Genomic DNA, 12,572 nt, shown 5'->3' on the forward strand with positions numbered 1-12,572 from the left:
CCCTAAAGGAGGAGAGTGTCAGAGAGGGCAGTGAGTGAAGTACCCGAAAGGTACTGTGTGAGGCTAGGAGGATTCCCACTCCACCTCCCTTCCATTCACTGGGTCTAGGGTACTGAGTCCAGAGAAGGCCACCATGGTAGAGGGAAGCAGTAGAAGCAGTGTCGGATTCATGAAGCCAGGTTTCAGTAATGGCAAGTATGTTAAAGGAGTTTCAGATGGAGGTTGTGAAGGGAGGTGAGTTTGTAACAGACAGAGCGAGCATTCCAGAGGGTGCAAGAAAAAGGGAGGCAGGTTTGATCTGGCATTGCTGTGCAGATCACATGCGATGTCTGTGCAATGCAAATTCAGCCATGCAAACTGTATGGCTGAATTTGCATTGCATTCGAACCAAACTCGTGCAGGACCCTTTTTTATCCGCACCGGAATCGGATCGCATGGGTGTTCACACTACGCTGTTTACACTCCACAACCAGTTCTCATGAACAGGTTGCGATTTTGATGCGGTGCATTTTTGCAGTGAATTTGCTGTGAATTTGCACCGCATTTAGTGTGAACCAGCCCTAATGGTGATGGTTTTGTATACACTATAAAAACTATGTAATATTATCAGCTCTTTATATATAAGGTAAATATATTTATATTTTTATATTTTATATTTTGAAGGAAATAGCCCGTCATTTACGACCAAAGACCATTCGTGCCCATTTTGGGAAGAATAAAGTGAAAAATGCAGTTCACTGTACTGATCTTCCAGAAGACGCCATTCTAGAGGTAATAATCTAATTTTCCTATTAAAAAATGTGTATTTTTCCCTAAGGATAACACAGCTTGATGTATTTCTGATAACATTTGAAATGACGGGGAATGTGTTTATTGTTCCTTCAGCCTTAGCCTCACTTAATAAATGGACTGGAGATAGATCTTACAAGATTTTAGAAGAATAAATGTATATGTGCTAATGTCCTATTCATACAATGGGTGAGCAATTGATCTGAATCCAATAGTAACTGGTAGGCACTTGTATGTATTTTAAGTTTGTCTACCATGCATGTACATATGAACTCTCTGCTGACAGAGATGAAACATTATTTATACATTTAGAAAGACTTATCTAGTATCCACAGCCCTGGTGTTCATAAAAGTATAACAGCTGGAATACATACAACTTAGAGCCCCTGTACCCAGGCTTTTGTTTTTCTTCTGAGTTTTGCTTGTCTTCGCTATAAAAGTCAATATAATTGCAAAAGCATCATAGGTGTAACTCAGTTCTGCTCAGAGGTTCTTTCCCATTATAAAATACTCCTGGTACAGCAACCCTTTGCAGTACTCTATAGGTTGGATTTTTAGGAGCTAAGCCAGTTTTACAATGTGATGTTGTCACGCTAGCTTTGGTATCAGTGTTTACTCTTTTAGGACTTGGATATTAAGGGTAGTTGTATGATATTCTTCTGCATCTGAGGGAAAGGTTGAAGACCTGATGACAAGAGACTGTTGAGGAAGCGGCTGCAGTAAGATACTATAACAAGGGTCACCCTGCACAGTCTCACAGGCAATGGCTTAGCCCGGTTGGAAGAGGCAAGATTGTTGGTGTCTGTGGATCACAGGCTCCCAAGTCCCACCCGACCCACACAATCCCCTTGGTTGGTACCTTTTTGCCGACAGTTTTTCCTTTGCCCAGAAGCACTGAATTGATAGGGACTTTATATTACTCAACTCATGAGGAGATTTATATTTTTTCCACTTTGTAAGACCTTCCTATTGAGGTTTTATGCTTCTTGTCTTAATCATTTATGTATATATGCTGTTAGCATGAGCATCTAGCTAAACCTGAAGTTCCCAGCTTCCCCCCACCTAGATAACTGATCTTTTATCACTCCCCTGCTCTGCTAAGGGTCAGGCAGTGACCTACAGGCTACTTAGAAGCCACCAAAGTTATATCCTTTTCTTATCTATACCTTATGTTCAACCTTTTTCACCCCTTCCTCCCTGTCTTTTTTTTTTTCCGTTCCCTTCTTTACTTCTTTCATACCCATCCCCTTATACGCAACTTAAATTTCTTACCTCCCCTTTTTACACCACCCTCTTAAGCAGAGGCAATGGAAGCACCCATTATGGCAGAGGAAGTACAGGCTACAAAAGCGTCAATACCACCAATTAAAGGGCAAGGACCAGACAGATATTCCCTAAAATACTACAAGACATTCCAACTTATCTTAATAGCCATGTTCACCTTGGCCTTCAGTTCCATTATACAGGGCCACCAACTGCCCCAGGAAATTCTTATTCCCTTGTTATTACTGTCAGCCAACACCAAAAAGGCATTTTTTATCATGGGAACTGACATTTTACCTCGGTGGTCCTTCACCATATAGGCTTAGGCCCCTATAAATAATCATGGGTCCAGGAAAAATATACTCAAGACCCTCTGTAGTGGTCAGGGTCAGCAAAACAATCTGGTTCTTTTTCTCCTCTCTAATGGAACATGACAAGGGTGTCCCCTTTTCTCCTAATATTAATTCTCTCGGTGGATCCCATCTTTAGAGATGTTGACATTTCACACAAAATTGCAGCAAATGCAAATGATCTGTAATTGTTAATTTTAAAACCCAAAATTACTCTTCTGGCTGAATTTGAAAAATATTGTTTTTTTCAAAATCAACTGACAAAAATCTCATGCCTTGAAACATTTCCTCCCACCAGTTAAATTTAAGAATATTCAGCTAAACTTCTTGTTTAAATTGAACACCTCTTCGCCACCACCAACCTAGGAATTCAGATCACAGTGGTCGTCAAGAACATTTTCCCTGCCACATTCCCTCCTTTCCTTTCAACTATCTACAAAGATTCTCAAAAATGGCTTAATTTCTCTTTCCTTGGTTCGGCAGAAACAAGATATTGAAGATGTATGTTTTGCAAATTATATTATACGTCTATCCCACTACATATCCCCAAAATTTTCTATACACATTCAGACAGAATTCTTGTCCATTGTTGGGAGGCAAAAATACCACAGGCAGCACCTTTCTATCCTCTATATTTTCAAGTTCAGGAGGGATCTGGGTTTTCTAGATTCAATATTGTATTCTACAATTACTCATGTGGCGAGGATATTGGATTGGTTCTGCAACTATACTCATAAAGGCTGGATCTTGCAGGAACAGGTGATACCTACTATTGCACTCTCTGTTTTTCCAAGGTTACCCAACCGCATCCAAACCAGTGCTCCCTCCCACCCTCTGATGGGTAATTCTCTCCATGTGCTATGCACATATTGTTGTTCTAAGCTCTTGTCCAATTTATCCACTCAATCCCCTCACTGGGGTCCATGAAAGTACCTTTCAAAGCAACAAAATAACCCATGAGATCAGATTGAAATATTTAATTTACCAACTAAGTTAAGCAGGTCTCTGACATCTAGCAAATTACAATCCCAAAAATAAGTTTCTGGAAGACACTGCAACTTCACTATTTTCCTGTTAAATTGACTACTTAGACCATGTGATTGGCTTTTCTGTCTTTGTGTTGGCGACATCAAAAAACACATAGGAATCTATTTTTCTATCACAATACAGGTATCTACAGGTGTATGTATTGTAGTTTGCTGGGATCATGTGTGTTTTTTGAGGCGTAGGCATGTGTTGAGCGTCCATTAAAAATGAATGTGGGCCTAACCAAAATGCATGTACAATGCATCTGTGTAACGTGCACTGATGTGCATTGCAAGCCTTGATTTGCAATACATACTGTACATAAGTGTGAACGAAGTCTAAAAAACAGCCACGTTGTAGCTCAGATAGCCTGTTTACAGAGTTACATAAAAGGAATTATATCTAAGGTGGATCCCTTTAGGCTCGGTTTCCACTAGTGCGACTTGCTGGGCGACTTGACACATGTCAAGTCGCACAGCAAGTCAAAAGCCATTGATTTCAATTTGGCCCGTTTCCACTGCCGCGTCTTGAGTTGCGGTGACTTCAAAAGAAGTTCGTGCACTACTTTTGAGCCGGCTTCAGTGCGACTTCTCTCTATAATGAGGGACAAGTCTCACTGAAAGCCGCAAACAACTTTAGCTACGAAGTCGCGCTAGAAGTAGCACGACTTCGTAGCCGCGGTAGTGGAAACCGAGCCTTAGAAGTGCATGCTTCCTCAGGTCTTTTATGGCTGATAGCTGTTCATACCTATGCATGTAATGCACATTAGCGCATATTGCTGATACGTATTGTACATGCATATTTGGGGGGTGTGCACATTCATTTCTTGTGAACCCTCAGCATGTAATCTGGATAGAGAAGGAAAGTTATATGATTTAGGCCTCATGCACACAGGGCATCTGCAAAGGCTGGGTTCACATTTATGGGAATTGGATGCGTTTTTCCCCACATCCAATTCGCATGACAGAAGGGTAACCGGCTCTCTAAGGAGCCGTTCACACACCTCCGGGGTGGCCGCAGTCCCCACTGGAAAAGGGTCCTGTGCCCCTTCTAGTCTGTTTCAGCTCCGAATTCAGGCAAAAATTCGGACCTGATTCACACCTAAAACAGAGAACAGGGATGCAGTGTGAACCCAGCCTCAAGCCCCTCTGAAAGCCAGAACTCCTTAAAAAATGCTTCAAAAGCCGTATGTTCCACACCTATTTAGAGTTTGAGTGTTAATGCACTCTATTGGCTAGTATATTTATTTATTCTGCCCATTGGAATATATTAACGCTCAAACACAAATGCTTTTTAGCTCCTCTTCTAAACACGCCATTGGTGTTTTTTTTTTTCTGCCTGAAAATGCTTCTCTTTTAATACTCCTGTAAATGGCAAACAGCTTTAAAAGTGGCATTTTTTTAAGGCCAGTGTGCAAGAGCCCGTATATGACCGTATTCTTGATGATCCTAGAACAGCTTTTAGAGGACAGCAAGATAAAAGCAAAACTGCAAAAGGTTATATGTCCGAAGTCACTTGATTTTTTGGTTATATTATGAAAGCTACTACTCCAACTTAAAGAGAACACAATAAAATACATGGTTTTAGAATATCTGCTAAATTAGAAGTGTAGGAATAGGAAGTGGAAACAGGGTCCTCTCAATATAACATATGATTTTCATTAGTAAAGGAGTCAAAAAGTTCTCCTATTTTTAGTTAATCATTACTAAGACTTGTGCTCAGTGACTAATAATGCAGCATACTTAAAGTGGTTCTAAAGGTTGAAGGTTTTTTTACGCTGATGCATTCTTCCTTGATGCAACCTTCAGTATGTAGCTCCCCCTGCAGCCTGCCCCCCCCCCCCCCCCACAAGAGTAGCTGTTTTCCCGGGTCTCTGCCTCCTCATTCGCTGAGAGACACCAATAGTCATTGGCAGAGCAGGGCTTGGGAGCAAGCATGCATGAGTGCCCCCATAACAGGTGGCTTGCTATGGGGGGACTCAGAAAAGAGGAGGAGCACCAGCGGGCGACCCGAGAAGAGAGGATCAGGGTTGTTTTGTGCAAAACTATTGCGCAGATGAAGTAGGTATAAGATGTTTGTTATTTGAAAAAATAAAATAAACTTTTAATATCTAAGTATTAACTAATAGTTAAACAGCAGTCTCATGGATCATCATATCATGGATGGATACATCAATTACCAGACAAAATAGCCCCCATTGTACTGATGGGTACGATAACAGAATTGCAATCTGCTTAGGGTAAATTAATTGGGCCTCCCATATGAAAGTATAAGATGAAAAATCTGCCTGTTTTAGTAGTAGCAACCAATCAAATTCTTCCTTCTTGTTTCAAATATACACTACCTGGCTACTTTATTAGGTACACCTGTTCAATTGCTTGGTAATACAAATTGCTAATCAGCCAATCACATGGCAGCAACTCAATTAGGGCTGCAACGACGCGTCGACTACGAAAAATCGCCGACGTGCGTGAAAGGCGTCGACACATGACGTCACACGCCCCCTGGCCGATGTCGGAGACAAGAGGACCATGAATACCTGACCATCTCCAGCACCAATGTACTCCGCCACAGCTTCTGCCGCAACACCTTCGCCATCCTCCCCGATCACCCGGGTACTCAGAGATGTCACATGTGCGGCGCTACACCGGATGTGGCTTGTAATGGTCTGTACTAGGTGGGAGGGCTTACTGAGGGGTCTGCACTGGGGGGGCCTAATAAGTAGTCTGTACTAGGTGGGAGGGCTTACTGAGGGGTCTGCACTGGGAGGGGGGCTTACTAAGTGGTATGTACTAGGTGGGAGGGCTTACTGAGGGGTCTGCACTGGGAGGGGGGGCTTACTAAGTAGTCTGTACTAGGTGGGAGGGCTTACTGAGGGGTCTGCACTGGGAGGGGGGCTTACTAAGTGGTCTGTACTAGGTGGGAGGGCTTACTGTGGGGTCTGTACTGGGAGGGGGCTTACTGAGGGGTCTGTGCTGGAAGGGGGCTTACTGAGGGGTCTGTACTGGGAGGGGGCTTACTGAGGGGTCTGTGCTGGAAGGGGGCTTACTGAGGTGTCTGTACTGGGAGGGGGGCTTGCTAAGTGATCTGTACTAGGTGTGAGGGCTTACTGAGGGGTCTGTACTGGGAGGGGGGCTTACTAAGGGGTCTGTACTGGGAGGGGGGCTTACTGAGGGGTCTGTACTGGGAGGGGGGCTTACTGTGGGGTCTGTACTGGGAGGGGGCTTACTGAGGGGCTTGTGCTGGAAGGGGGCTTACTGAGGGGTCTGTGCTGGAAGGGGGCTTACTGAGTGGTCTGTACTGGGAGGGGGCTTACTAAGTGGTCTGTACTAGGTGGGAGTGCTTTCTGTGGGGTCTGTACTGGGAGGGGGCTTACTGAGGGGTCTGTACTGGGAGGGGGCTTACTGAGGGGTCTGTACTGGGAGGGGGCTTACTGAGGGGTCTGTGCTGGAAGGGGGCTTACTGAGGGGTCTGTACTGGGAGGGGGGCTTACTGAGGGGTCTGTACTGGGAGGGGGGCTTACTGAGGGGTCTGTACTGAGAGGGGGGCTTACTGAGGGGTCTGTATTAATTACAGGATTAATTAGCTAATCAAAAAACACTAAATTAAGCAAAAAAAATAAAATAAAAATAATTTTTAGATTAGTCGACTAATCGTAAAAATAATCGATAGATAGAAATTAATCGTTAGTTGCAGCCCTAAACTCAATGCATTTAGGCATCTAGACATGGTGAAGACAACTTGCTGAAGTTCAAATTGAGCATCAGAAAGGGGATTTAAGGGACTTTGAACATGGCATGGTTGTTGGCGCCAGACGGGCTGGTCTTAGTATTTAAAAAAACTGCTGATCTACTTGGATTTTCACACACAACCATCTCTAGGGTTCACAGTGAATGGTCCGAAAAAGAGAAAATATCCACTGAGTGGCAGTTGTGTGGACAAAAATGCCTTGTTCATGTCAGAGGAGAATGGGCAGACTGGTTCGACATAATAGAAAGGCAACAGTAACTCAAATAACAAGTCCTTACAACCAAGCATGGCCGGCCCTACCATGGGTCCCAGTGGGTCTATTGGATCCAAGCAGCACTTTGAAAGGATAGCAAATTGACTCCCAAGATTTTGTTTTCCAGCAGTATTGTGTGTCCTCAGTTTGCGGGGCGTTACTGGAGGCATTTCCCCATCTCATACTGCCACCTGTAGTGCAAACTGATGAGTATGAGGAGGCGGAGCGTCTCTTCCGGGGAACGTCTCTCACATAATCATGGTGTGCGCGATGACGTCAGACATCAGCGCACTCCATCTCACGCAGGGCAGGCTGGATCTTCTAGGATGGTGGGTGCAGCAGACACAGGGGTGACAAGAGGACAGACAGTGGGTGTTTGGTGGACCAGTCCGGTGGTGAGTTATGGAAGAAGATAACAGTATATATAATATTTTTAAAATTTTATATATAATGGATGTGGGGGTTTTTTGGTGGGCCTGATTTTTTTCTTGGAGGAATGGGGGCAGCATTTAATTCTTGGACTCAGGCAGTGGACTCAGGCAGCACAATGTCTTGGGCCATCCCTGCAACCAAGGTATGTGGAATGCCATCTCTGAATGCACAACACATCGAACCTTGAAGCAGCAGAAGACCACACCGGGTGCCCCTCCTTTCAGCTAAGAACAGGAAACTGAGGCTACAATTCGCTCAGGCTCACCAAAAGTGGACAATAGAAGTTTTGAAAATGATTACCTGGTCTGATGAGTCTAGATTTCAGCTGAGACATTCAGATGGTAGTGTCAGAATTTGGCATAAATAACATGAAAGCCTGGATCCATCCTGCCTTGTATCAACAGATCAGGCTGGTGGTGGTGGTGTATTGGTGTGCGGGATATTTCTTGGCACACTTTGGGCCCCTTCGTACCAATGGAGCATCGTTTAAAGGCCATGGCCTACCTGAGTATTGCTGACCATGTCCATCGTTTTATGACTACAGTGTACCCATCTTCTGATGGCTACTTCCAGCAGGCTAATGCCCCATGACACAAAGCTCAAATCATCTCAAACTGGTTTCTATCTTTAACATGACAATGAGTTCACTTTACTCCAATGGCCTCCACAGTCACCAGATCTCAATCCAATAAAGCACCTTTGGGATGTGGTGAAAAGAGAGATTCACATCATGGATGTGCAGCCGACAAATTTACAGCATTGCCATCATGTCAATATGGACCAAAAATCTCTGAGGAATGTTTCCAACGCCTTATTAAATCTATGCCACAAATAATTAAGGCAGTTCTGAAGGCAAAAGTGGTCCAACCCGGTACTAGCAAGGTGTACCTAATAAAGTGGCCAGTGAGTGTAGATGAGAAGAGGTGAGGATTAATCTAATCAGTAGTTACGGACAACTCAACTTTTTGTCCAGGCATTTTCTTACATGTAAATCTAGTTGATTACAAACAAATAAGCAAGTCCTTTGCGTAGCCCTACCAAAAATGTTTCCTGTCTTTTGTTCCTCTTTTAAATAAACATGAGTGGCTTGTTCTGACTCGGCTGGGAATCAATGGAAGCCCTAGGCTTTCAGCATTCCGATGGGCTTGCACCTTCCTATGAATATATATTCAGTACTTTCCTTTACATTTCTCTGAAGGACGCTGTAACCTTGTAGCCATTATGTGAAAGACTTTTCATTTCATGTGCTAGTGTGTGATTCAACGCATTAGTAGTCAGTTTGTACTAACTGTGCCAAGAGTAAAACAATCCTACTTTACTAGATCTATTTTAGGATCCTAACACATTACTTTCCACTGGTACTAGATGGGTGCCTTTAATAAATAAGCATATCCCGTTGTTCATAGCTATAGCAAAGCTTTTGTAATGTCTTTGCTGCTGGGGTTTACTGTGAAAAGCTTTCTTTATAAAGCAGTAAGTATTTTTGTATTATTAAGAAGGAGAAGGAGGAGAAAACACAAGCACAGACCCTGGAGGGGGCATTCTGTTGATTAAAGATTGAATATAACTAAGTATCTCTAATGCATGCGGTCTTTGTAGTTGTGATTGGTGTTTAACTGGTATTATTAAGCACTTTATTATTGTACCTTTTTGCGCACATCTGAATGGAGCTGTTAGCGATTGCATACGGGAGACTCAGCGGGGGTTTCCAGAGATTAGCTGCAAGCGGAAGCCCCATTGAAAGCAATTGGAGTCTGAGAGCTCCAGCAGCTAATTAGGGGCAGGGGCGCTTTCATTCATTTCTAATGACGATTCTTACTTTGTGTATAGGTCTACCATTACTAAACTCTCCTTCTTAGAATGATAGTTCCCTGGTTGTCATGCTGAATCTTTGGGCTTGGACTCCTGAGTCACTGATCCAGAGCAAGTATAGAGATAAGGAATTGAAATGCTTTTTTGACACTGATTTATATGCTTTGTAATGCATGTTCTGGGTCTGTGACTTAAAGAGGAGTTCCACCCCCCTCTCCAAAAATTAAGTCAGCAGCTACACATACTGTAGCTGCTGACTTTTAATATTAGGACACTTACCTGTCCTGGAGTCCAGCGATGTCAGCACCACAGCCAATGTTTCCATCGGCTGTCGGGTGCTGCCGCCGCTATTGCCGGTAAGGGAACCCGGCCTACCGTGCATGCGCGAAGTGCGCTGCGCTCAGTAATTGGCCACGAAGTAGAGGGAGGAGTAGGGGGCCGAACCTCTGACGAACCTCGCCACGGTGAGGTCTGACGGAAGTGGGGACGGGGTGCCTGTCAAAAACAGGTACCCGCTCCCCCCTGAAAGGTGCCAATTGTGGCACCAGAGGGTGGGAGGAGACAGATAAGCGGAAGTTCCACTTTTGAGTGGAACTCCGCTTTAAAGTGGAACTACACTATATCTGAGCACTCCAAATTAAAGAGGTTGTAAACCTCAGAAAATAAAAAATTAAAAAAAGAAAAACCTGAAAGACAAAGGCATAATGAGCTAGTATGCATCGCATACTAGCTCATTATGAAATACTTCCCTTAGAACGAAGCCCCCGCAGTGCAGCCTGCTCACCGATAACACAGCAGACATGTTGGCCGTCCTTCTTCCTGGTTCACATCCTCCGGCCATCTGATTGACCGGAGGCGCGAAGACACTCAATCAATAAAATGTCAATTGTTGCAATCTTTTAAGTCACACTGTATTTGCGCAGAAGTCTTTCAAATGCATTTTTTTGGGAAAAAATATACTTTAATGAATTAAAAAAAAATAAACAGTAAAGTTAGACCAATTTTTTTGTATAATGTAAAAGATGATGTTACACCGAGAATCGCGATCTTTATTCTAAGCAAAAAAATTGTGATTCTCATTTTATCCAGAATCGTGCAGCTCTAGCATGAAGGTGTGCTTAGCTGAGAAACTCCCCTCCTGAGAACTGTGCTGTATAACATGCTTTAGGGAAAAGGATTGTTTTTTTTTTTTTTTAGGTTAACCACTTAAGCCCCGGAAGATTTTACCCCCTTCCTGACCAGGGCCTATTTTGTGATTCGGCACTGCGTGACTTTAATGGAAAATTGCGCGATCGTGCGACGCTGTACCTAAACGAATTTGACGTCCTTTTTTCCCCACAAACAGAGCTTTCTTTTGGTGGTATTTGATCACCTGTGCGATTTTTTGATCATGCGCTATAAACAAAAAAAGCGTAAATTTTGCAAAAATAACAATATTTTTCACATTTTTTTAATGAAATTCCCCCCAAAAAAATGTAAAAATCAAAATTTTTTAACATTTCAGGCCAATTTGTTTTATGCTACATATTTTTGGTATAAAAAATAGCAAAAAGCGTATTTTGATTGGTTTGCGCAAAAGTTATTGCGTTTACTAAGGGAAAGATTTTTGTCATTTTTGTTGTTTTTTTTTTTGACGCGTAATGGCGGCGATCTGCGATTTTTTTTTGCGGGACTGCGACATTGCGGCGGACAGATCTGACCCTTGACTGACATTTTTGACACTTTTGGGGTTACCAGTGACATTACTACAGTAATCAGTGCTATACATATGCACTGTTACTGTAAAATGACACTGGCAGTGAAGGGGTTAACTTTTTTTGAGAGGGAGGGGTTGTTTGTGTCCCTAGGGGCGTGATTCTAACTGTGATTGGCTGTGGCTTAAGGTGTAGGAACAGTGATCAACGGTCCTACGTAGTAGAACCGTATGATCACTGTTCTTACACAAGGGAGAATGACAGGCGGCTTGTTTACATCAGCCGCCTGCCTTTCTCCCACTCTAATGGGCGATCGCGAGTGCCCGGCGGACATCGGGTCCGGCGGGCACACGCGCGGGGGGGGTCCGTGACCGAGCGGGAGCGCGCCTCCGGCGGCGCACGCTCGCTCCCCCAGAGCCTCACAGGCTAGTGACGTACCCATACGTCACTTTGCCTGTGAGGGGCTGACCGCCGCAGTATATTTACTTGCGGCGGTCGGCAAGTGGTTAACAAATGCTTTAAAAATAAATGCTGCCGTTTGCCCTTTAAAAATAAATACTCAAAATAAGTGTAATGACTAAGCCCCTCCCCTTCATGACATTGTTGAAAAGGGGTGAAGCATGGGTGACCTTAAAATGATGCCCCCCCCCCCCCCCTGAAAAGTAAAGGGGATGTTAGTATAAGCTGAGGATGGGCATGGAGGCAATTAATTACTTGTTGTTTTTCCTCGCTTGAGCAAATCACTGGTTAGCTTTAAAACTGTACAAAGGCAGATGTAGACTAAAGATAGCTCTAAAATGGCAAAGTGTCATTATTAGTCATTTCTCTTTTTTGAAACACTCAGATCTTCCAAGTTTTACTGTGGTGCACACCGCAGAAATCTGAAAGAAAAACACATGCAGCTTTTTCCTAATGCAATTCTTACTGTTCTGCGGTCCTATATATGCCGAGATAATGACACATTATTGTGTAATCACTGAACATTTATAAATCATTTAGGGAAATTATTTAAATCGTTTTAGAAAAGGTGCACTATCTTTGTACAACATACTTTTTTGACCATGCATATGAAAAAGGGTCAGCTAAATGTACAGTATATAACCTTATCACCGTGTCTTAAAGAGGAAGTTAACTTCCTTCTCTTGCTTTTACCTATAGGTAAGCCTTTAGTAAGGCTTACATATAGGAAGTGTAAATATCTCC

General features: G+C 43.3%; 1 protein-coding gene across 1 annotated transcript in view; it reads left to right on the forward strand.

The window, feature by feature from the left end:
- Window positions 1-12,572, forward strand: part of NME7 (NME/NM23 family member 7) — a 297,536-nt gene that overhangs the window by 268,053 nt on the left and 16,911 nt on the right. The window contains exon 11 of the mRNA XM_082244475.1: window positions 664-771. Within this exon, the coding sequence (XP_082100601.1) occupies window positions 664-771 (108 nt within the window). The remainder of the gene's footprint in view (window positions 1-663; window positions 772-12,572) is intronic.

Source organism: Pelophylax lessonae, assembly GCF_965119305.1.
Source record: "Pelophylax lessonae genome assembly, chromosome: 2".
Taxonomy (NCBI): domain Eukaryota; kingdom Metazoa; phylum Chordata; class Amphibia; order Anura; family Ranidae; genus Pelophylax; species Pelophylax lessonae.